This window comes from Conger conger, chromosome 1 (genome assembly GCF_963514075.1).
Source record: "Conger conger chromosome 1, fConCon1.1, whole genome shotgun sequence".
Lineage (NCBI taxonomy): Eukaryota > Metazoa > Chordata > Actinopteri > Anguilliformes > Congridae > Conger > Conger conger.
In genome coordinates, this window is record NC_083760.1 from 37,736,686 (window position 1) to 37,763,879 (window position 27,194).

Sequence of the window (27,194 nt, forward strand, 5' to 3'; positions counted from 1 at the left end):
GAAAAAGCATTTAATTAACCATAGAGGTGAAGCTACCTCCCAATAAAAACAACATTGAAATAAACACAGGTGAGAGGAAAAGTTCAAAACTGGAAGCATGTTTAATATTGCTCTACCATTATCGTGAAAGGCATAATTGGAATTACACATCTGAACTGATCATAGTTACAGAATCATAGGTCTCTCATTTTGCATTGAACACTATATACAATGTAAAATAAATACATTTACACAAATGTTCATATTGTTGGAGCACACTTTATGGTACACATCACAAAAATATACAGGTAATTGTTTTACAGATGTGGAGCACATCTAGAACTACAGACATGGTTGTCACTACAGATTATTTCAGCAACTCCTGGACTGACAGTTTTATATTTATACTAATTTAAAACCATTTAAAATGTTTTTCTTTCTTTTCTCCCTTTCTTTTTTTATTTTTTCACATTTGCATGTAAAACTGCCATTTCAATTACCTGGCAGATATACACTGATGCATTAATAAATACAACAATCAACACCTATATTCTTTTCTATAATAAAAATAGCAGTTGTTTGTACATTTTCACATCATTAATCCTATCATTTAAATGCAAAATAGTCCAATAAATACAGCATTTTGATCTAAATAAAACAGGAAGTGCAACATCTGTTTGTTGCACAATCATATTGCTTTAAATTAGAAAATATGTCAGAAAAAAATCTAGTATGGCTAAGTAATGCAAGTTGTTTATATTCAACATTTGAGTAAGGTGTTGAAAGACACATGATTTAAGCTGAAAACTTTAGCTATTGTCCGACAATGCAGATACTGTCAATTTTTCTAAAAATGTTTTTTTTATTATTATGTATAGTTTTTTATGTGTGGTTGGGGTAACTGTATTTTCCTTATATACACACTTTGAACAAAGCTATGCTGTGCTGAATACAGACTTTATATTTTGTGGGATAAGACGTTTCCTTTTGCAAGAAAAATCAAGTCTTATTTGTTTTCTCGATTAGTTTTCAAATTCCACTGATCAAAATCAGCCAAGCTTAAATCACTGGTTAGAGATTGTTTTCATATCTTTCATCCCCATGTATGTCCAGCAAATGTGAGTTATATAGGTAGATAAATAAATATGTATTTTTAAATCCCCAAAGGGACAACAGCACCTTTCTTCCAGGAGTTCTGTATGCATGTAATGAAAATGCCAACAACTTATCAACAGCAAGAACCTTCAAGTTATTGACCATGAGTTGCTATGGGTGATTATTAAGTCTAGAATCACAGTACGGTTACCTCTCAACCACAATCTATTATATAGTTGTATAGCTAATGATACACAGTATTTATAGAACAAGACTGAAGGAAAATAAAAAGCCCACAACCCCCCATTTTCATAAGAAAAATTATTTATTATTTTACTTTTTGTCTGTTTATCTTAGTTAAGCACACAAAGTAAGCAATAGTTTTGTAAAATTGATTTGCAGCAAAAAACGAAATATTGTTTTTCAACTTCAAAGAGTAAAGCTAATATTGCAACTTAGCTGATTGGCAAGGGAGGCATTATGTACAGCATTTTGTAAAACAAATAAAAATGCATAAAAATAAAATTACAGAATCTATTGATTTGAAATACTCAAATTATTATTTTTTATTTAAACCTAAGACCTTGCTATTCTATAATAATCTGTTACACAAATGATCCCTTTTATATATGCGTTTCCTTCTTTTTCGATAATTAATTATTCACTTATATGTCAGCATAGATATTGTTTTGGATTTGTTGATCTAGCAGTTAATAGGAAGAGCCTGATTACCAGATATGTAATTCAAGAATACACTGCTGAAATCTCCTGAGGATTTGTACATCCAGTATTGTCTCTAATTCTACCCTGTGTCTAATATAAGCGCACAGCACGAGAACTGGAATACCACAAAACGTACACGTATCTTTAAATGTAACAGAAAAAACAAAGGAAAAGGGAACCAAATATATTTTTTTAAATAAAAAAGCATAGGAAATTATAAACATTGAAAAACTTTATGTTTAAATGTTGTACCAATAAAATGTCTTAGGTTAGATTTCTAACCTGTTAATTTACAATACAATATTCTGAAAATACATGGACCCCGTACTAATATTGAAATAGCCATTATAGAAAGTGAAGCAGTTTCATCTTGACGTAATATTTATCTTCTCATATGAAATGCTGTAGATTATATCCTGTATGTATTGTTATTGGAATCTTTTGAAGGTACAATAATAAAATAAATGATAAAAAGGGAATGACCAGGACAATGTCACATTCCAGAATTGTTTTGCAGCCAAGCTCCAGTAATTTTCCACAAGTGCTATTTTCTTTTTATTGCAAAATGAAATTATTAGTATTTCAGCTTCCAAGTTACTAAAACATTTGTTGTAGGTGTTCTCAAGTATCTGGTGTGGATATGTGACCTTTGTCTTCAGTACTGTAATCTAATTGTAGGTGGCAATCAAAGAGGTAAAAGCTGGAGGGTATGTAGCCTAAAGGTAAAATAATATATTTGACTTGGACTGACAAAAACATAAATTGCATATGTGTTAACATGCACCTTCAATTTAAATTATTATTGCTTGAAGAAGTTAAATGTTCTCACAATTAATAAAAAGGCTAACATTGGAAGGACTACAAAAATCAATCAATTAACACCACATAATTTAAAACAATATCTTCAAACTTATTTATATAGTTTGCCTTCATTACAACAAGATTATTTTTTTAAATCTTTGATCAAAACAGACAAAATAAAAAATCTTAAATTAAAAGCTGTTCTTTTTTCATTTATATATTGCATTAGTCATTGAGCTGTTCCCTGAAAAACATAAAACTTATTTATTTGGAAGACTTGAAAAGAAATAAATGAGGATCTAGATGGAATATGCAATGACAAAACAGAAGTTTCTTTTGACCTCTGCTTGCCCATTGCATCAATACACTGCTCCCATGATATCTAATTCATTCAGTCAAAGTGCTGTGCCAGACTCTACTGCAAGCAGCAACTGCTTGCTTTGATTTCTTTGTTACAGGGGACATTTATGCAATATCATAAAGTTTTCTGGCATCCACTGAATGTATCTGCATCCTTTGGCAGGGCTGGTGTCCTCTCATCTGCTCCAGAATTCTTGGAGAAAAATAAAATGGTTTTAACAGCACAAAAAACTGCACCAGAAACTCAGAAGAAAGGAGTTGAAAGCTGGTTCACTGCTAAATGATCTGTGCAGTCATACTTTCCCTTTTTGTTTTCATTAGTAGTCACCATGTAACAATTTAATACATATTACTGCCATTGATAGTTACAAACACCATTGTCACTGTGTACATTTCTCCTTGTAATGTGTTACATTTAAACGACAAGGTTCCTCCAGTGGTGGAAGTGTCAAAGTCTCCCAGCTGGAGTGGAGTTTGTCTCGAGCCTGACCCCTTCCATCACCAACCTCTTTTGTTCTCTCTTTTATTCTTCTCTCTGAGGGTGGGGTCATGAAGGGTGGTGGGGTCAGGAGGTTGGAGTCAGACCTTGGCCTCCAGCAGCTCCAGAAACAGTTTGTGCATGGGCACTTTGCCATCCTGCTTGATGCTGTAGAAGTGCTGCACGGCCTTGGTGGAGGTTTGCCGGAGGAGAGGGAGGGTCATGAGCAGCTTTCCAGCCCGGCGCGGGTCTTCCACATGCTGCCCTGCCTCGTAGTCCTGCAGAGCTTCATGCAACACATCCTGCAGCTTCTGCACTGCCTCAACATCCTCTATGTGCATGGAGTCTGCAAGGTACCAAACATCCCATTTTAATAGTATGTCCCTCTAAACCTCTCTAAAGTCTCTGCAGCCTACAACCAACGCAAACGTATGAGAGAACTGCACTGTAATATACTGTAAGTACGATATGTACTGAATATGCAATGAGAAATTAACAATCACCTTTTCAATTTGAATAACATTACTGGATTGGTAGGAAATAAAGAATAAAGAAATGATCAATCAAAAATATACTTAATCATTTTCAGGGGATTATTTTTAATTAAATATCTGGGGGAATTTTTCGGGTTTTATTTTTCATTTTTAAAAACTGGTGAAAATTGGATGAAAAATATGACAACCTTAAAAAACAGGTGAACATCGGATAATAATAACAATGTCCAGGGCTGCATTTCTCAAAGCCTTCTTAACGCTACGTCATTCGTAAGTTATACCTTAAGCTCAACCTTAAAGTTTCATATTTTCCGAAACGTTCTTAGTTAAGTATACCTTCTGTAGGTGGTACTTTCGTAAGGTTGGTCTGGACCACTCTTAGCTCTACCTTATCGATGTTGTCAACACACGCTACTGTTACGACTGTGAGCCTCTGAAATCAGCTGTTGTTCTTAGTTACTCAATATGCAATATGTACACTAATAATTCTACAGTTGTAGTTGGCTAATAATATTACTAAAATACCACATTAATGGGACTGTTTTCATGCAAAGAATACAATTCTACATTACGAAGGATGCATGTTGCACTTTATTGAAAATGTTGTCTAATTGCTTTTTAAATCGTATTTATAAACTGACAATTTCCCACTGGAGCAATGTTTAACCATAGTTCTTTCTTTGTTTTGTTGGACACCGTAGTCCTAAAACTGGAAAACAATGTTCCTTTATTCAGAGCTACATCCTCTAACAATATCTCCATTTTGTTTGCTGTAAAGCTGTGGGGCCGCTTCTTTCTTAATTCTTTTTCCCGCCATAGCTTATGTTGTTTTCATAAGACACAAAGGGGCCCAAGTGAACACAAAACACATTCTATTCAATTATTAATTAATTAATTTATTTAATGACAAGTCATCAAACACCCAAATCACCCCCTTATAGGAAGGGGTTGGTTGCAATTATTGCAACCAAATGTGGTTCAACCAGTTACTTAAACGTAATAACTGGTTGAACCACATTGGGTTGCAATAATTGCAACCAACCCCTTCCTATAAGGGGGTGATTTGGGTGTTTGATGACTTGTCATTAAATAAATAAATTAATTAATAATTCATTCAGACAAAATGATGGGTTTGAATTTTTTACTCTTACTTTTTTACGATGGGTTCGTACCAGTGTGCCACATCAGATTGAACAAACTCTCTGAAAACTATCCTAAATGCTGACGGAAACATGTTGAATCCTACCTGTTCGTAATTGAGCCATTAACATGCCATATAAGGCATCCCATGTGTCCAGAAGTCATTCATAAAAATTGAATCTAAGAAAAAGATAACTTCACCAGTTTGGAGATTGAAGTCCTGCTTTCTGTGATCAATAAACAAAAGTGTAAACTTTTTAGTGGCGCTATCAGTAGAATTAAGAGACCTGCAATTAGAATTTGGGAAAAATGCTTGGAAATAAAAATACAATTAATTGGTGACAAGTCACTACCAATAAGCCACCCATCTCCAGTGATCGAACAATGGCATTTAACAAGTTGTATTTTGTATCTGATATAATTTGGACTTTGGAGTGATACTGCTTGCAATTAAGGAAGGGGAATTGGAAAGGCGAAGGCGCATAAATGCTTAGACTACATGTGTAGGCTACAGTCTATTTCTCCTATGGCATGGAAGTCATTCATAGTATGTACTTGTTGGATGGCAGTGTATGGGAATTTTATGTACCTGGGCGAAAATCTAATGAGGGCTTTGATGACTGAGGGGAGCACACAACTAATGCAGGACTGGGAAACACCCAATCGGACAAATTAACACGAAATCAATGACTAAAATGGAAGTTGACAAGTGCTTTTATTATCAACAAAGGCTAAGATGATTAAATATTCTGTCCTATGACTAGAAATAATTTTATTTTAAATTAATATTAATTCATTCACAATTATATTGTAATTCAAATACAGTAAAATGCTGAACTTCAACAATGTTACAAAGTTTAATTGTGAATTTATTTATTGTGGGCGGCCTGTAGCATCGTGGTTAAGGTACATGACTGGGACCTGCAAGGTCAGTTCGATCCCCGGTGTGACCACAATAAGATCCGCACGGCCCTTGAGCAATGCCCTTAACTCTGCATTGCTCCAGGGGAGGATTGTCTCCTGCTTAGTCTAATCGACTGTAAGTCACTTAGGATAAAAGCATCAGCTAAATGACATGTAATATAATGTAATATATAAAGTATATGCATATACACTCAGTGAACACTTTATTAGGTATTTATTAGACTTATCTTTTACACTTCTACTGCTGTAGCCTATTCACTTAGAGTTATGATGTGTTGTGTTTTTAGAGATGCTCTTCTGCATACCACTGTTGAAATGTGAGGTTATTTGCATTACTACACAAAAAAGTGGAAAATAGGGTATCCAAAAGGCAAAAGTCCAAAATACAAAAAATTAAGAGGGAAGCCACTGTATACTGCAAAAAAACTATTTTAATACCTAAAAAATACACACCCTTTTCAGCGTTTTCAGATGGTGAAAGAACACACACTGGCTTAATAAATGCAGATCACTATCATTGCAACGCATTTCGAGTCGTGAACTCTTCTTCAGGCGGCAATAGTGAGTGTGGGGGATCCTGTCCAACATATAGGTAGAGGGGAGGGGTTTACATTATGATTAGTTCATCCTAAAAAGGCATGAAAACGGTGTGGTCAATGACCTAATTACCTTGATTAAGATTAAACAAAATTCATACAAGCAAACCCAGTCATTGTGATGCTTATAAAGCCAAACACTAATCAGTATACATATATGCAAAAGAGGAAATAGAGAATAGACGCCCTACTTCAACCGAAACAAAGACACACAACCAACCGATTGATCTAAGGTTATAATTAAAATTTGGAATGTGTTGGAACTCCATGAAACCTTCAAAGACAGACCTATTCAGATGGAATACCAACCTCAGAGATAAACTGGTCCATGCAGAGCACAAGCTCCCAGTACAGAAGCAACTCAGAATTACAGGATTACCCCCACCTACTGGATATCAGCCGTGTGGAAATGGTGCCTGCGGTCTGCTCGCCTTAAAGAATTCAACAACCCTCATACTAAAAAGTGTGTGTACCCCTACACACCCTGACATGTGCCACAAAGGGTGTGATATATGCAATTCAGTGTCCCTGTAACAGAACACAAGAGTACAATAGGACGCAAGAATGACACTTACCCTCTAGCTACACACTTTATTCAACATGGCCACTCAGAGATGGATCTCAAATTCTGGGCAATAGAAGTTGAACCCTCCAACCGTGGGGCTAACTTTGATCGCAAACAGGCAGAAGCACTGTGGATATATCACCTAAACACAATCGCCCCATATGGTCTTAATGAGTCACTAGATCTCCATTCTATTGATCAGCCTTTCTTCTCTTAATTAGGTACTTTTGATGGTGCTTTGTATAGGCTTCTCTATTTCCTCCTTTGCATATATGTATACTTATTACTGTTTGGCTTAATGATAATATGATTATGCTTTGACTTATACCATCTGTTATAAGCACCACGATGACTGGGTTTGCTTGTATACATTTTGTTTAGTCTTAATCAAGGTAATTAGGTCATTGACCACACCTTTTCCACACCTGTTTAGGATGAACTAATCATGATATAAACCCCTCCCCCCTACCTATATGTTGGACAGGATCCCACACACTCACTATTGCTGCCTGAAGAGGAGTTCACTACTCGAAATGCGTTGCAATGATATTGGTCTGCATTTATTAAGCCAATGTGTGTTCTGCAACTTTCTGAAAACGCTTGTCTATTTTTTAGGTATTAAAATAGTTTTTTTGCAGTATACAGTGGCTTCCCTCTTAATTTTTTGTATTTGCATTACTGTCACCTGACCAGCCTGGTGATTCTCCTTTGACCAATCTGGTGATTCTCTTCTGACGTCTCTGTCAAGGCGTTTCTGTCTGCAGAACTGCTGCTCACTGGATTTTTTTGCACCATTCTTTGCAAACTCTAGAGACTAGTATGCATGAAAATCCCAGGAGATCAACAGTTTCTGAGATCAAATGAGATCAGTTTCTAACTCAAACCACCCTGTCTGCCACCAACAACATTCCATATTCAAATTCACTTAGATCAAATTTTTTCCCCATTCTGATGGTTGATGTAAACATGAACTGAAGCTCTTGAATTTGAAAATGCGCAAGTTCTTTGTATGAGTGATAAATGAGTCAAGTTTTTGGATGACAGGGGTTCCATCATTTCTTTCGTGAAGCAAATACAGGATTTCACACAAGGAACATTGTAGCAGAAGTCAAACATGGTGGTGGTAGTGTGATGGTGTGGGGATGCTTTGACTTGCCATTATAGTAGAAACCATGAATTCTGCTCTATACCAGAAAATTCTGAAGGAGAATGCCCGGTCATCTGTTTGTGAGCTGAAGCTTAAGTGTAATTGGGTTATGCAGTGATCCAAAACACAAAGGCAAGTCCACATCTGAATGGCTGGAAAGAAACAAAAACGCAATAAAGATGCTGTGGCAGGACCTGAAACGGGCTCGAAAACCCGCCAATTTTTCAGTCTGCAAAGAGGAGTGCGTTGAAATTCCTTCACAGCAATGGGAAAGACTGATATCAAATTGTGGGATGCATTTGGTTGCAAGTATTGGTGCTGAAGGTGGTGCAACTAGTTACGAAGTTTAAGGGGGCAATTACTTTTTCACAAGGATGATTTGGGTGATTGATAACTTTTTTTCATCAAATAAATGAAATTGTGATTTAACAAAATGTGTTTTGTGTTTACTCCAGTTCCTTTGTCTCATATTGCATTTTGCATTTTTAAAAACATGTATGAATTCCTCAAATGTACAGACCGTGCTGGTGTCATTTATGATGTGTTTTCTAAATATTTAGAATCCCTCATGCTGTTTTATGCCTAGCTGACATTTGCTTGAGGGTGGTGATTATGAAGTCTTAATTTGGTCAGTAGGAATACAGTATACATCTATGAGTCTGATCACCGTGCTTGTGTTTATATTAGTGCACCAGCTGAAAGCACACAAATATTTAATTCTGTAAATGGCCACCGATCCCCTTGGGCCTATGAATGCAGAACATAAAAGAACAGCTCGAGGGCAGGATATGAAACGGCACTGATGCTGCTCAGCAGGACCCATTTGAATGGGATGTGTACAGACTCTTCTGTCTCTAGACTATCTTTGTGCTGGCTGCAATTGTCTTGCAGAAATGTCAGAGGCATGCACAGGAATATTTAGTAATTAACAAGATGTGGATGTGTGGAGGAATTTGCCATCAGACCTCAGCTGTCTGTACTGATAAAGCATAAATTATCTTCTCTGTTTGTTCTCACACTTGGGGCAATGTGTTCTAGCTTTTAGAGGCACTGTATGGTCTGAGCAGCAGTTCAATATTCCAGCCTGTCTTCGTCTGGAGGCTGCGCTCCCATCTTGAATTCAGACAGTGAGGCCTCGTTCATCAGTCACATGAGCTTTGGGTATCAGAAAAGTGACCTGTGATCTGACAGAAATCCCTGGGAGAAAGTGCTTACCTGCATCTTTCCTTGAAGGATGCAGCACCAGCACTGCTATCAATCTAACTATCACTGCTGGAGGTGTAGACAGAAAGCCAAGGATCCTGGGAAAGATGTATTTCAGTGTCCATGCTGTGAGAATAACATTGCTTCTCCATCACGGAAAGTGGATGCTATGCCCTGATAGCTGTTAATGCACCAAATCACTGATTTGGATAAGGACTTGTGAAATATAATGGACTGGAATGGTGGAACTACACTCAGTGATCACTTTATTAAATAAACACTGCTTGTTAAGGAAAATATTTAATCAGCCAATCGTGGCAGCAACTAAATGCATAGAAGCATGAAGAGCTGGTAAAGACGTTCAGCTTCTTATCAGATCAAATGGAGAGGAAATGTGATCAAAGTGTCTTTGACCGTGGAGACAACAGTCTCTAGAGTTTTCAGCAAATGTTGCGCAAAACAAAAAACATCCAGTGAGCAGCAGTTCTGCAGGGGAGAAGGGCCAGACTGGTCAAGGCTGACAGGAAGGTGACAGTAACAAAAATAATCACACATTACAACCATGGTATGCTGAAGAGCATCTCTGAACACACAACACACCAAACCTCTAAGTGGATAGGCTACAGCAGCATAATACAGTGTGTACATAAATTATACAAGGTGATTGTCATTGTGACCTTCATGAAGAAGGTCACACTGTAAAAAAAACAAAAAACATTGGTCCCATTTTGTCACAGCATTATATAATATTTTCTTGTGTGACCTGCTCTATCACGGCCAGTCGTATTGACCACAAAACGTTACAGAAACTAATAGAAGGAAGAGAATGTAAGCTTTCTAACGATACCAAAGTTACCTCTACTCAAGATATCAAAGGAGTTGTGTAAGGTTGCATTTTCAGTGCCCCCAGTAGCCAGGTGACTGGTGAACGGTGATAACCTCCAAATGATGCGAAACTCCATTGCTACCTCAGCATCTTACGTTTTAAACATTTAAAACTAAACTTTTTAACTGAATTTGACATTGAGGCATACAAGTCATGAAAGCCAATATATTAAAGTGGTCTCCAGTGATCATGATTGTGTGACTGAATGGTGAATATTTTTACTCTGAATTTGGCATTGCAACATGCAGATTATGAAAGCCAACATATTGTTCTACAAAATGAAAATGATGGCCAAAAATGATACATAAACATGAATTTATGTGAAATTAACCGTTGTGACTTCCGACTGACTATGCTGGTCACATATAGTCAGGTTCACTATGTTCAGATTTTTGGTATTGTTAAAATGTTTTGGAGATTGGCAAACTTATATATTTTTGGAAACTGCAAGCCATAACTAATCACAGAACAGTTTGTTTTGGTAAGCCTACTGCTTGGCCTATGTCTCTGCTTGGCCTATGTCTCTTAGTGTTTTCATAATGGCTTCCTTGACTGTCATTGGCTCAACTCGACTGTCATTGGTTGCACCTTTTGCAAATCAAAAGCTTTTTCATACTTGCACTCTGGAAGTCTTTATGACCTAGGCAATGTCGTATAGGATATTTTTACATGGGGATTTTGCATAGTTGTATTTCTGATGGGTTTATTAGCGACTCACTTTTCATGTGAATTACAACAACGGTGGCAGTTACAACAACGGTGTAAACTTTAAGGTGGACTGGGAATTATAAATAAGAAACTCATTTAAGCCTTATTTAAAACCTTTAATTTAATCAAGATAAAATAGGAATCAAAACCAGACTTAGCCATCTGGCAAGCTTCTGTAGTTTCAGCAGAACATAACCAACTTATGCAACCACAGCAACATGCTGACACAGTTGTGACCTTAAAAGCTTTAAGTACCAGCAAAAAAACAGTTTTATTTAAAGGGCGTATTGCCCAAAAATATTAACGACCCCTGCTTATATTTTTATCTTTGGTAAAAGAACAAAACCATCCTATCGTTTTAACATGTTTGCATCAACATGCAGTAGCCTGCAGGCTAAGGAGTATGGTAAATAACTGCCCGGCTAGCTTGCCATCTCGCCAAGGAAATAAGTTACACACAGCACAATGCATCCATCCATCCATCCATCCATTATCTTTACCCGCTTATCCTGAACAGGGTCGCAGGGGGGCTGGAGCCTATCCCAGCATACACTGGGCGAAAGGCAGGAATACACAGTCTTTGGACTGTAGGAGGAAACCAGAGTACCCGGAAGAAACCCACGCAAACACGGGGAGAACATGCAAACTCTGCACAGAGAGGCCCCATCCGACAGGGATTCGAACCCAGGACCTCCTTGCTGTGAGGCGGCAGTGCTACCCACTGCACCATCCGTGCCGCCCAGCACAATGCATTTCAATTTTAAATAACTGCATCGCTGGTTAACATTTACAAATCCACCCAGTAAACTTACCCAGTTTAGAGGGGAGATGTGTGACACCAGAAACACTTGCAATGCAACTGTAGCAATCTTCCTGGCTAGATTTCATCCTTATGTCGGGACACTATATGCTATTTTGCTTTATTATTTTTCCTTTATTATTTTTGAAGGCAATCCTGGGTGGATATCTGATCTCCGTTGGGGGTAGGCAACATGCTGCTTCCTGCCAAGTAAACTTTCGAAGATTAGCCAAGATTAATTTAGTTTAGGACTGGAGTTAACATTCGGCCTGCAGTGTTCGTTGCCGCTCCCTATTCTACTGTCCACTTCCCTGGACCGGGTCGAAACCCATTCATCCACACATTATATGAGGACACCTCACATGAGGACACATTTTTTTCCTAAACTACTTCCTTTCCAAAGACATTGCATTGTTTCCATAGGACATGATCTAGGTCTCAGGAGGATGAAATCCCGAATGTTCTAATTTCAATAGACAAATCAGTTTTTACAGAACCAATCACTGAAGTTTATTTCAATTTGATGAGACAAACCCTAATCACATTTCCTTGGATCTACTTTAGATTATAATAACATAAATGTCACCGAAGTAGGGCACAATGTAAAATTGAAACAACCATATTTTAGACATATTTAAGTTCAAAAACATAATCTCTGAAGGACATATACCAATTTACAGAGATCATTTATCATTTACTTTAATCACCACTGGTATCATCATCACTATCATTACTGATCATAACATCCTGACTGTCTTCATCACTCTTCCAGACTGTGCAGCATGGACATATGTCAGGTCCTTTTCCTTGCAAGAGGACCAGGCACTATAATAATGAGTTTTGCACTAACAACTAACCATCTCAATGACAGCCACTGGTGCCAGGAGGACCTCAGTAGCTAAAGTTTGACATTTCCACCTTTGTTCTTGCAGAATCCATTCTGTGAGGCATCTGGGATGTCCCATTGAGTTGTTGCTGCTTGTGCCCACAATCTAGCCTGGCTCTCAAAATGTGCTGCTTTTGTGGAGGGACAGCCTATAGCCTTGTGACAAAGTTGTTTGACTGGGATACAGTAATGTAACATAATGTTGAGCATCTAGTGTTTGTGGCAGTTTGCCGTCCTCTGCCATGTATTTGCCGAACAGATGCCATCATGGCATGCCAGCATAGCTCAGGGATGCTCTTAATTTGGGTGCCCATTTGCAAGCATGCTGTATAGACAAACCTAGCTAAGGTGCTCAGAAGATCCTCTGTCACATCAGTGGCATATCTCATCTTCTGCTTTGAAATACAGCTGCAGCCAGGCTGCATTGCCAATATGAGAGAATCTTCTAATGTTGTCTGCCCCTGTGAAGGACTACCAGCAAGGCCTTTGACAGCCATATTGGGTCCACTTTGAAATTGATGTATTTCGCAGGAGAAGCTCACAGTTGACTATAGCTAACACTATTATTGCTACTATTGGAATCATTGATGCCCAGATGGCATTGGTAGATCAATAACTTACAGTGGGAGCAATAATTATTTGATCCCTTGCTGATTTTGTAGGTTTGCCCACTTACAAAGAATGGAACTGTGTAGAATTTAAATCATAGGTACATTTTAACATTGAGAGATCACAAAATAATCCCCAATAACAACATCATATAAATTTCATAAATTTAATATCGTATTTCTGCATGAAATAAGTATTTGATCCCCTACCAATCAGCAATAATTCTGGCTCCCACAGACCAGTTAGTTTTCCATTAAGAAGCACTCCTAATCTCAACTCATTACCCAAAACACCTGTGTCAACTCGTTACATCGTTATGTAGCTGTATAAAAGACACCTGTCCACACAATCAATCAGATTCCAATGTTTCCACCATGGGCAAGACAAAGGAGTTGTCTAAGGACATCAGGGACAAAATTGTAGACCTGCACAAGGCTGGGATGGGCTACAAGAAAATAAGCAAGCAGCTTGGTGAGAAGTTAACAACTGTTGGAGCAATTATTAGAAAATGGAAGAAACACAAAGTCACCGCCAATCTCCCTCGGTCTGGGGCTCCACGCAAGATCTCGCCTCGTGGGATATCAATGATCATGAGAAAGGTCAGGGATCAGCCCAATACTACACAGGAGGAGCTTGTTAATGACCTGAAGGCAGTTGGGACCACAGTCATGAAGAGAACCATCAGTAACACACTACACCGTGAAGGATTAAAATCCTGCTGAGCGCGCAAGGTTCCTCTGCTGAAGAAGGCACATGTACAGGCCCGTCTGAAGTTTGCCAAAGAACACCTGGATGATCCAGAGGAGGCTTGAGAGAAGGTGATGTGGTCAGATGAGACCAAAATACAGCTATTTGGCATCAACTCGACTCGCCGTGTTTGGAGGAAGAGAAATGCTGAGTACAACTCCAAGAACACCATCCCCACTGTGAAGCATGGAGGTGGAAACCTTATGCTTTTGGGGTGTTTCTCAGCTAAGGGGACAGGACGACTTCACCGTATCGAGGAGAGGATGAATGGGGCCATGTACCAGGAAATTTTGGGCGACAACCTCCTTCCCTCAGTGAGAGCACTGAAAATGGGTCATGGATGGGTCTTCCAACATGACAATGACCCAAAACATACGGCCAAGCCAACAAAGGAGTGCCTCAAAAAGAAGCATATTAAGGTCTTGGAGTGGCCTAGCCAGTCTCCAGACCTAAATCCCATCGAAAATCTGTGGAGGGAGTTGCCAAGCGACAGCCTCGGAACCTTAAGGATTTGGAGAGGATCTGCAAAGAGAAGTGGACCAAAATCCCTCCCAAGATCTGTGCAAACCTGGTGAAAAACTACAACAAACGTCTGACCTCTGTGCTTGCTAACAAAGGTTTCTCCACCAAGCATTAAGTCCTATTGTTCTATGGATCAAATACTTGTTTCATGTGAAAATATGATATTAAATTTATACAATTTATATGATGTTGTTATTGTTGATTATTTTGCGATATTCTGTCTCTCAATGTTAAAATGTACCTATGATAAAAATTCTACACAGTTCCATTCTTTGTAAGTGGGCAAACCTACAAAATCAGCAAGGGATCAAATAATTATTGCTCCCACTGTATCTGCTTCTATGTGGTTGTTGTCTACAAAACACAACCAACTGTTGCGTGTGTGTGAGTTTGCTTCTGGTCAATTTGTCAGTTGGAGTTTGAAAGAACCACCAGCCTGCCGAACAGATGCTTGGTCTCCTTCAGATCTACAGTCATGTCTTGGATCTTCACTTTGGAAATCTTGTTCCTAGACATGAACATGAACAGTTATTCTCTTTCTTCACTGGTGCCCAGATGGACATTCCCATTGATTCTCTCTGACACATAATCCTCATACAACTTATGGGCAGTGGAATCAACTTTTAGCATCTGAGAGACATTCTGATCTGGGTTGTAGTGAAATCATATTGCAGAGTCTGTCACCACATGGCTGTTTGAATGTTTTCTTTTTTGCAAAACAGTTTTTAACAGCCCTTTCTCATCATAAAATACATGCTCAAACCAGGAACCATTGTTTGACACTGTTATATTTATGTAGTCCCTCACAATGTGCTTGCTATTGAATTACAATACATTTGATTAGCATTGTGTTTAAACCACAATTTCATGAAAATATGAATATATATATCTCAGGTTTAACCTGAGCCCTGAGCCTTTTTCCACCTTTTTCTTCTGCTTTCCTAATTATTTTGGCATGTCTCCCCCATTATCAAGTAACTTAAAAATACTGGTAATTAATTTCCCTATTTAGATATAATAATTATACTTAAAAAAAGAGCCCAACAATGTTGATAACCTTCATCAGCAGGTACTACTTACGTCTTGCAAGGCCAGTTAGCTATCCCACAATACATTGCACATGAATACAACAAGCATTTCTGTCTGCCCCCAAGCTATTTACAAGAAGCTACATCCATTTACATCTCTTCCTATGTGGGGATTAAATGGGTGGATTTCAATTTATTGCTAAATGGGTGGAGTCTGAGCTATTGGATCCAGGTCCTTCATGACACCAAGAGGGACCCGTCCTAATGGCTAATACATGTTTTAGTCTCATTGCATATGAAGACTTAAGGCCACTTCCATGAAAAATTTGATAACAATATCAAGTGACAGCTCTTCATGCCTAGTATGCCATAATCAAATACTTGTGCTTCAAAAACTGCTAAATCCCACACAAGCTATTCCAAAACAGTTCGTTGGCAGAAACCTCTAAATGCGGTTGCATTCTTTGGCAAAAGCCGCTATGTTCACAGTGCCCATCAGAAGATGCGCATCAGATCACGTGACGTTGAATATTCACTGATTCTTCACAGTTGTGAGAACTATGAACCTGTAGTGGTTTCACCGTCAGGCAAGCAGAAATGCTGTCAGCCATGTCATCCTGCCCGTTCTACAGCATTTAAAACCCTACAAGCTGGAGTGCGAGCCAAAAATAATTGGTGTAGTGTATTTTCAAATGGTAAAGTAGGCGACTTAATAATTGCCTACTAGTGAGTTTTAAAATGAACACAAATGAGAGAGCAGTGTGTGCATGTACACCGATCACCCACAACATGAAAACCACCTACTTAAACCATTTTTTTCATTCAAAAGTTTAATCTCTATTCCTACATAACTTTCACCACATGCAGTACCATGTGAATCCAATGGAGGGAAGAAGAGTGAAACTGATGTAGGATTAGATGCCATGCATTTTTAAATATGGCAGGTGGTATTTGTTTAATATAAAAAAAAGATATAGGTCCTGGAGCATCTGTTAAGATAGATGTCATCATGAACACCAGTACGTACCAAGATATTTAAATAATAAAGTAATGTAACCCCCCTCCCCTTCCAATGACTTTGCAAGATTTCTATTTCCATGTAAAAAATTTACTTTTGATTGCAAATCACTAATGATTATCTCCTTGTATAAGTAGACATATCATAATGAAATATTATTATATATTATGTGTTTATATACACATACAGCATTTTTGATCATGAAAAGACTGGTTTAAGGTGGTTTGTTGTGGCTGATCGGTATGTATGTCTGCATTGTCAGAAAACTTCAGGGTAATACCCAACTTAACCCATACTATTGTGCGACAAAAGATAAAGAGTCTTTTTTTAGCCAGGAACTGATGTGATACTCTTAATTGTGAATTTTGTTTATTGGATAAAGAAAAGGAAATTGTCAGTGTAATCCAGGCACATAAGGGTTAAAAAGTCACAGATTTGGACACTTTTGGGGGCTAGGGATCATAGACTTATCCATTTGTACATTCATGGATATTTCATCTATTAGGAAGGACAACCAAAACATTTATTTCCGGAAATCAACATGAATATTACGATTAAAATGGTAAAATGGTTGGCATTTATATAGCGCCTTTATCCAAAGCGCTGTACAATTCATGCTTCTCATTCACCCATTCATGCACACACTCACATACCAACGGCGATTGGCTGCCATGCAAGGCGTCGACCAGCTCGTCAGGAGCATTTAGGGGTTAGGTGTCTTGCTCAGGGACACTTCGACACAGCCCGGGCGGGGGATCGAACTGGCAACCCTCCAACTGCCAGACGACTGCTCATACTGCCTGAGCCATGTCGCCCCACTGATTAAAATATCAGTTTAACCTTAAATTAACGTGTTGTGGACAATAATTCTGCTTATGTGGAAATTTAATTATTATTTAATTAACATAATTTTATTTAATTTGATTTGAAAATGACTTTTTTTGGCTTTTAAGTGCTCACTTTACTAGCATTCCATCAATGTTAAATGCTGGACCCCGATGGCACCGAAAAACAGGCAGATTTCAGTGAACATTCCAATGTTAACGTTTATGGAGCTTGAAAATGGTGATGTAACAATAGCTTTTACTGGTTGACTTCACATACTCATACATTGCAGTTGGTGGCAGTTTGAACTCTCAGAATTCTGACTGTAGCCAGGTCAATATTTTTTGCTGGATACTCCTCATATCCCACCTTAAAACTTGAAGGTCCCAGCTGATTGGTGAATAGTTTAAATGGATTTGCATAATAGACATGTGACTTTTGTCATTTATGGACAGTGCAACAGAAATCTTCGGTGACGTTTACCATAATCGAATGCTTTAATTTATATCGTTCGAATGACCAATTGCCGTTAAAAAGCAAATTGTATGGGTTTGTGCTATTATGCTAGCTACATCATAATAACCTCATACAGGGACCAGTAAATGTGTAGAACACACTAGCACTTAGTTCTTGTATAGTGTTTGATCACCACTACTGTGAAGTAAAAAAAGTGGACAAATTACTTTCTGCGAGAAATGTATTGGCGAGCTCACAAGCACACACAGCGGTCTACTTTCTATAGCTCCATTTTGCCCTCCCTATATCTATTTTAAATTCTGCTTTCATTGTTTATAATGTTTCCAGTTGTGTCTTTGGTGATTTTGCAACAGTTTCCTTTGCTTTGTCCAAACAGGTGTACTTAAAGGTTTCCGCAAAAAAAGCACAGATGGACATAGCGGGTTTTGCAGCAAAAGGCAAACAAATGTGATAAAAAAAATTGAATGAAGCGTGTTTTACATTTACATTTTCGGAAAATATAACATTTTGTTATTATTGATGAATAACTTTTTAATTTCATTGCTCATTTAAAACAAAAGATGTCGGGTGGACTTAAAAGTTTTTTTGTCTGAAGTCTCCTCCCATAGTTGTATATAGAGTTTTTTTTATCGAGGTTTACAGAGCGATTTGTAGGCAGAGGTTTGTGGCAACACAGTGGTACAGTAGATAATATCGTAGCCTCACAGCAAAAATGTGATTAGTATGCATTCCTGACCGGGGCCTTTCTGTGTAGAGTTTGCATTTTGTTATTTTTCTGCTCTTAATCCTTCTACCAACCTTATTTCTCTCCTTCTCCAATACAATTTGTTTGTGGGTGGTATGTTTTGGGAGGAATTGAAGAGGGAGGTTGGGTGGTGAGGCGAGGGTGGTCCAGACCTGACATTCTGACATTGTTTTCAACACAGATTTTATTACTTGAAACGTGTGTTATACTTATTGACATTACTTCAAATTGATATATCCCTCTGTGATAATTTATTGTTATTTGAACTATTTCCAACCCCTTTACAATCTCTTTAATTCTGGGATGAATAAGCCTCCATAGTGTTACCTGGCAAAAAAAAGCTGCTGTTAAAAATTACATTTCAGAATTGAGAGTTTGTTCAACAGCTTTTGTTACATGTTTTTCTCAAAGCTTGTACATGCAGTTACAGGACAATTCAAGTTAGCATGTCATCATGTGAATTTATTTCATAACCATGTGTTTCTTTGTGTGTGTGTTAGTATAAAATAACACATTTGAGATTTCCAAATATTCATTTTCCATTTCACATAATTGTCTACTTTTTACATAAAAACTTGATCAAGGTTGTCTGAGATCAGAAGTCAAATGTATAGTACTTTTATTTAAGACTTTTCATTGAATTATTTTTGAAAGAATCTTATCCATACAGGATGTTATACAGGTGCCTAAGACTTTTACACAGTACTGTATATTCATATATTATACATATATTATCTCATTATTAATTGTCATTAGGATTTAAAAAAAGAATAATCTAAACTCATATTTCATTATTTGAGAATGGGTACAGATTATGCAGGCATAATGAAAGATTGTTATTAATAAAAAGACTTTTAGCCACCTCTATTTCAAGCTCATAAGCTGCCAGTGAAACCTGTGTACAAACTGTAGTGTACTTAACCATGTAGTAACCGTGGTTCATTTCCATAAGGTTACTCTGTATATGTGCATGTTTTGTCTTAAAAAATGTTCCCTTACATTCCCTTACTGTAATGGGAGCATTAATAGTGGTTAAAGACTTTGTATGAATTTTGTATGTAAATACATACACTCCCCCAGGGGCACACTTGGGGCAGAAGGGCTCATCTTTTGCTGGCTCACCAAATAGTGAGCCTTCATCCACAAGCAAGCAAAAGCAATCTGGTTTTCCATTTTTCAGCGTGGCTGAGCCCAGCCTGAGATTGATCGTCACATACGGCCCTAGAAAACAAACTGTCAATACCTTGAGTGCTGTAGAATTTGAACAAATAGCTGCATGCCCATTCAAGCCGCTCATTGCATCCCATTTAACAGATTTTATTGACAGTTTCCTCCTTGTAATTAAAGGGAAAACTACTGGCCAGCAACCAAGATAAAGTTCAAAGATAGGGTCAAAACAAAGGGAGATACAAGGCCACAGCCTGACTGTCAATTGTGGAGAACATCAGAGCCTGTTATTGACATCCAGGTGTGTAATGATCGCCACCTTACTAAGAGGGATCTGAGGTGAACTTTATGCAAATGCTAAAAGGGACCCTGGTAATGCTTTTTGGATAGACAGAGGGAATTTTCATAATGTTAGATATTTCTGTGCATGCATGTATGCATGCATAACTGCAATGGTGGAGGATGTAGTTGTTCATGGGGGTGAATCATTTCGTGATAATTCTATTTACAGTGGGGGTGGGAGGTATGGCTGGAATCAATGCCTTCTATACGGAATCTATTGTTGATTAAATTAGTGCTCATTGAATGTGAGATTTGGAACTAAATAAAATTTAAACTAACAATATGTGAATAGATGGTAATTAATAGGAATTCATTTCTTTGGTATTCCAGTTCAGGTTATTCATAACAGATATAAAAAAAATAATAATTCGAAACACCCTCTGAAGCAGGCATTTGCAGAGGTATGCCTCTTTGCCCTGTCAGTCCTAAAATGCTCTGTTAAATGGAATTAGAGAAATAATATTTTGGATAACTAAACAATAATGTTTTAATCATGAAATAAAAAGGGCAACCACCCTCAGTCATGGATGACAGGCTGCTTAATTTTAAAAAGACACCCTTCGCCTTTGAAAAGTAGCTGCACCCGAGCCAATTCTAAAGAACATCTCATTAACTCAACCCATGGCAAACCTGCTTCAAAGCTGAGAGTAGTGGCCTTAGTGACATATGTATTCATGAAGTGATGTTATCCATTTTGAATTTTTTGGAAAACACTTAACATGCCAACAAAAATTGATTGTTAAAATATGGCCGAATGACCATCCAATTAATTTGCTTATCACACAAATGCATATATTGTACAGTACTGTGCAAAAAGTCTGAGGCACATGTGGAAAAATTCTGTGAAGCAAATAATTATTCAATCATAATGAAATGGAAAGTTTTGACATATTGGAGAATATTGGAGAAGTTGCTGCATTTTTTCAGCCAACTTTGGGTGTCTCGGTTTCTTCTCCAGGTAATTCCAGCCCAATCCCCACAGCCTTGATGAAGTTTTTATCTGATTAGTGGTGTATGGCTTACTATGTTATTGTATTTAATGAATGCTTGAAAATCTTAAATTTGCTATTTTCTACTGACACACTAATATATAATATATACTTTTGCACAGTATTATACAATTGAAAGTAAGAACAACACTTAATCTCTACAGCTTTAGCCCAATCCAACCATGTGATGGTGATATATGTGAGATAAATATGCAAATCCCAATATGAAAATATTAAAAACCTCACTAAAACTTCACTAATTGTGTTTACCAACTGTCATTTACGCTGCTATGACCCCATAAATAATATTTATTATTGTTCTTTTAACTACTGGCATACATAAAGGCTGGCTATATCGGCTGTGTTTTGTTCACAGTCATAGTCATAGGGAGCTGTGCGTGTTTTATGTTAAGATGATATGGGAACACTGAATGTTGTATAGATACAAGAAGATACAGATACAGGATAGATAAAGGAAAGAAAATCTCTGTTGATGGATAAAATAGATGGGGTTATTGTGTGTGTAGTGAGGGGGTGGTGTGTTTGATGCCCATAGCTCTTGCCCCACTTAATATCTGTTTAACAGATGAGAAGTTCAGAAAATTATCCCCACATCAAGATTGCAATAAAAAGATGATGTGCCAACCTGAATTAGCAAGTGCTATTGCTTTGAGGGTGACAAACTCTTCCTTCTCCAGCTTCATGCTCTTGTACTTCTTTACTAGCTGCAGGATGGCGTTGTTGAGGTCAAGCAAGCCAGCCAGCTTGGACTGGTCTTCATCCATGATGTAGTCTTCAGCATAGACCAACTTATCCTCAAAGGACAGCGAGCGGTACACCACACGCAAGATTAAGATCTCCATCCACGCGCTTTGTAGTAGACTCATCTGGTCTGCCAGAGAGAGCGTAGAGAAACCTGGGGTTGGAAAGAACAATCAACACAGAGACATAGTCATGTACAGGCACAATGACATTTGCTTACAATGATTAACTACTGCTACAATCTTTTAAAGTGACTGTGATTAAGGCACAGTAGATCAGACAGTGAAGGAAGATTAGGAAGGAAGGGTGCAGTTCTGGGAAGTGTGGGACACCCCCCCCCCACACACACACACACATTACCGAGAGGCACATCAAAGTGCACACAAGGACATATCCTAAGATGACAGTTAGTGCTATAGAGATATTCAACAACATCTGGTGTGGTGAGCCCTGTCATGGGAAGCCCATGCTTGTGCCCACCAAATCACTTCATTTTTTTCTCTCTCCCTGACTTGATCACTAATGGCAAGGAGCTCATTATACATAGGTCTCAGGCTATTGTTTATAACAACTGCTAATTTATTATCTAAAACTGTTAACATCTCTGATCTCATTAGGAGCAGTAGAACAGCATGGAACAGTTGGTGCTTTTCCTGGCCTGCTGGTGTGACTCCACGGAGTGCCAGTTGGCAGGGACATCCACTACTACTTAATAAAATCATCAAAAGGGATTAGTGGAGAATTTCTTAAAGGGGTCTTTAAAACAAGACTGCCACATTCTCGTAAAACGTGATGTGCAATGGGACCTGGCATGGCAAAAAATATGGCCCCTGCCCATGCTCCCTCACCATGCATGTCCTGATGTTGGAACGAGAATGAAGGGGAAGGATGTGTGGAGTAGGATGAGAGAATGGAGGTGATGTTAATCCGAAAGCAAACTTTCACTTTCCCCTGCAATAAATACACACACACACAGACACACACACAAACATAAACACACACACACAGACACACACATGGGTACCTAACAGGGAGGGGCCAGGGGAAGGTTGTTGAAAAAGTAAGAATGAAAGCACAAGGCATGAGAGGGAGTAGTGGTGGGAGAGTTGGTCATGGAGGGAGGAAGGAATGGATGGATGGAGGGTACACCGAGTGGCAGATGGACAAAGCCCATTGCCTGGAGCACCTTCCTGTGACAGCCCCATCCCACCACCCCAGACACTGCTGTTAGTAAATAATTAGATTTTCACATTCCCCAATCTTCACACATCTCTCTCCTGAATAATTAAAAGCGGGATGATTAGTTTATTGAGTGGAAAGTACTTTTTTTTTTATTGAGGTCCATCAATGATTTTTATCTGGCAGAGTGTTTTTTAACGGTTGTCATGCCAGCACAGGCATCCAATTTTTCTTATCTACCTGATTAATACAAATGCTGTTTCAGGACGCATTAATTAACAGATACAAATCTACGTTCTCATGGACAGATCGATGCAGAGAAGAAAAGGAGCATCAATGTGTATTTACTGCTGATGATGGAAAAAACGCTTTATTGACGTTAATGTGACAGCAACTTTAAAGTTGCATTGCAGGCTCCCTCTTTTCTACCTTGCCATTACATTTTTTTGTGAAAGATCCAACAATTTTAAATGTAATAACATTTTACCTCTCCATCGTGCAGCTGAAAAGATCTGAGGAATCAAATGCAGCTGGCCAACCTCAGTCGCAATGAAATCTAGCATCCATTTGATCTGTGTGTCAACAATTCCTCTGCTTCCCTGGCTCTTCTTTTTCTACCTTACGTCAGTGTGGGAAATACAAGTACTTTGTCAGCATTGTGCATTTTAGCCCAGGACGCAATGGATGCAGTTTAAATTGAATGATTGTTGAGGGAAAAATAGACCTCCCCACCTGAGGAGAGAAACTTATTATGAAGAAATAATGATTGAACTAATGACAAATTGGGGGAATTGTGATTATTCTGTTTGATTTATTTATTTTCTTATTTTTTTTAATTTGGTGACACAAACAGATTACCTCATGTGAGTGATGCACTGGCATTATCTGATCCTATGTTATCTCCAGCCAGTCCCACCCCTCCCATTTGAGTCTTATTGCCCGCAGACAGGCTGAAGCACTCGGTGCTCTTCATCTGCCCAAACAGAAGCTGCCACCGGCACTTGTCAACCCACCTCCCCCACCTCATTCAGAGTACACTGATGCACTCTGCAGTCAACTTACAGAAAAGGCTAAGCACTGGAAGTGTGAAGGGCACGCTAAGAAATCATATCTGATGGCTTGTCTTAAAAAACAAAACAAAAAAAACATTGCTGGGTTTCAAAAGGAATAAGCATCCATCTGTGATGCGCTGTGTGAACGGTAAGTAGCTGCAGAGTTAACCCCGGCTGAGAAGGACAGCTCAGCAATAGGCCTACCAGCGCCTGGCCTGCCGCTGCCCTGGCTGGCGCCTGTGCATCGGCCAAATTTGTTCTGATTGCATGTTTGTGCCGCTGAGAGCAGCATGGAGTGGGCCTTGTGGAGCAAGGCCACCTCAGGGTAGTCTTCAACCTCATCTTTACAGACCCTTCACTGCACTGACTGTCATACAGATGACAGTCGAATATTTGATGTTTTTGCTTCATAATATTTTTGACACAAAACGATTCAAGTGAGCAATTAACAGCAGTGAAGTAATGGTAATTTTGCTCCCTGGTCATAGGACAAACCTCAAAAATGGATACAGATTGTAGATTGTGTCGAAATAATTACATCCAGATTCAGTAAATAAACATAATATAGGCTTAAAAAACTATTATGAATTGCTCTCTATCGTTTAAAAAAAAAAAATATCTGTGAAAGATATTTAACCTCAGCAAGACAACACATATAAACTGAGAAAATTGAAGTATACTTACGTATATGACACTTACAAATGTAATCATCAGGCAACCCTTTTACAGAGCAAGGGAAAATGGAGGGCAGAGCCTGGCTTCAAATATCAAATATCACCAAATATGGGAGAATCAATCTAAATAATTTCAAAAATAATTTTCAAAAATAAAAAATGAGAATAAGAATAGGTGCCTTAAGAGACAGAACAATTGATATAATGCAAAGCATCGGATAATCTGAGTACTCTGAGCTTTCAGCTTCAGTAACATTGTGGAATGAACACAACCCAATATAATTTGCCATAAAGATGATAAAAAACTACTTGCTTTTTTCTTTGTATTTGCACAGGCTACTTCACTACAGACCACTACCCGTGAAGAAAGCCCAACCTCGTTTGTGTTCCCAGCTCACAAACTCCCAGCGCTTTGTACTGTGACCCTGTCCACACCAGGGCATGCTGGGAGAAAAGGTCTTGCCAAATTTACTGCTTCACTTCACTGTCCATTTACTCCCAGGGTCTGGCTAGACGGCTCTGGCCGTGCCCACACACAACCTGCTCTATGCACAGGCCACGGCCCCTACAGGAAGCATTGTTTAAATGTGCTTTGGTGGAATTAAATGGTATTACACAACTGAAAAAGAAACCAATCCAATTTGAGAGGTTGCTGTTTACAACAGCCTTTCAGGTCTGCCCCCAGAGGACAAGATCACCAAGGGAGACATATGCAATGACAGGCACTACAATACAGAAAGAACACACCTTTAGTTTTATCACCTAACCGCCTTTCAAGTCCACCAAACAATGGTCAGGAAAAAATGAATTAAAAATAGCGCTGGTGAGAAGCAGAATATTCTGGACACGTGTTATCAGCTAAGCAAATATTCACCTGTCAATGCAGAATGCCTCACTAGACACAGGCTAACCTGATCCTGTACAATGCCACCGTGTTAAAGAGTAGCATGTATATACACTCTTGTATAGATACTCACTGAGCACTTTATTAGGTAGACCAGTACACCAGCTTGTTAATATTTAATCAGCCAATCCTGTGGCAGCAACTAAAGGCATAAAAGCATGCAGGCAGCTGTTGGTTCAGCTGTTTTTCAGACCAAATGTCAGAATGGGGAAGTGACTTTGACTGTGGAATGATTGTTTGTACCAGACAGGGTGGTTACAGTATCTCAGAAACTGCTGATCTGCTGATTCTCACATACAACAGTCTCTAGTGTTTTCAGAGAATGGTGTGAAAAACAAAAAAACATCCAGTGAGCAGCAGTTACGCGGGCAAAAACACCTTGTTAATGGGAGAGATAAGAGGAGAAGGGTTAAAGCTGACAGGAAGGTGACAGTAATGCAAATAACCGCACATTACAACAGAGGTATGCATAAGAGCACATCTGAACAGACAAGGCATCAAACCTCTGAAGTGGATAGGCTACAGCAGCAGAAGACCAATAAGTTTAAAAAATAAGTCTAATAAATACCTAATAAAATGCTCACTGAGTGTATATGAATACAAGGGAATAAACCTAAACCATTCCCAGATGGTGTCTCGAAATGCTAAATAACATATTTTATGATAGACGAACACAGAGTATAATGCAAAGTGCACATTTAACTGTCATTAGAATTTCATATTATAATTTATAAATGAATAAATGCCTCATGGTGCCTGGTGTCAGCTTGGAACTTTAGTAATTCCAATGCTTTAATGAAAAATAAATAAACAAAATTTTTAATTGTAGTGGAAAAGTGTGTTTTAAAAATGTTTTAACTTATTATTAGACTTCTGCTGCTTTACCCTACCCAGTTTGTGTTTGGAGATGCTCTTCTGCATACCACTCTTGCTTGGTTATTTGCATGCTTTTGTGCATTTAGTTGGTGCCACATGATTGGCTTATTAAATATTTGCATTAACAAGCTGGTGTACAGGCCTACCTAATAAAGTGGTCGCTGAGTATATATGTGAATATAAAAAGTCTCCATCCAGGCCATGTGAAAAACCGATGTAGCAAATTTGTGCGGGGAAATTGGGCAGATCATAATTAACAAAAAATAATGGCCCTGTGATGGTACTTATCTTCCACTTCATCACACTGAGAGAGAGAGAGAGAGAGAGAGAGAGAGAGAGAGAGAGAGAGAGAGAGAGAGAGAGAGAGAGAGAGAGAGAGAGAGAGAGAGAGAGAGAGAGAGAGAGAGAGAGAGAGAGAGAGAGAGAGAGAGAGAGGAGAGAGAGAGAGAGAGGAGAGAGAGGAGAGAGAGAGAGAGAGAGAGAGAGAGAGAGAG

General features: G+C 38.4%; 1 protein-coding gene across 3 annotated transcripts in view; it reads right to left on the reverse strand.

Moving 5' to 3' along the window:
* Positions 1-3,213: 3,213 nt before the first annotated feature.
* esrrga (estrogen-related receptor gamma a) overlaps positions 3,214-27,194 on the reverse strand; it is a 194,216-nt gene continuing 170,235 nt past the window's right edge. For all 3 annotated transcript variants that reach the window (XM_061237495.1, XM_061237487.1, XM_061237504.1), the window contains 2 exons: positions 21,900-22,169; positions 3,214-3,782 (listed from right to left, as the gene is read on the reverse strand). In XM_061237495.1, the coding sequence (XP_061093479.1) occupies positions 3,538-3,782; positions 21,900-22,169 (515 nt within the window). In that variant the 3' untranslated portion in view covers positions 3,214-3,537. The remainder of the gene's footprint in view (positions 3,783-21,899; positions 22,170-27,194) is intronic.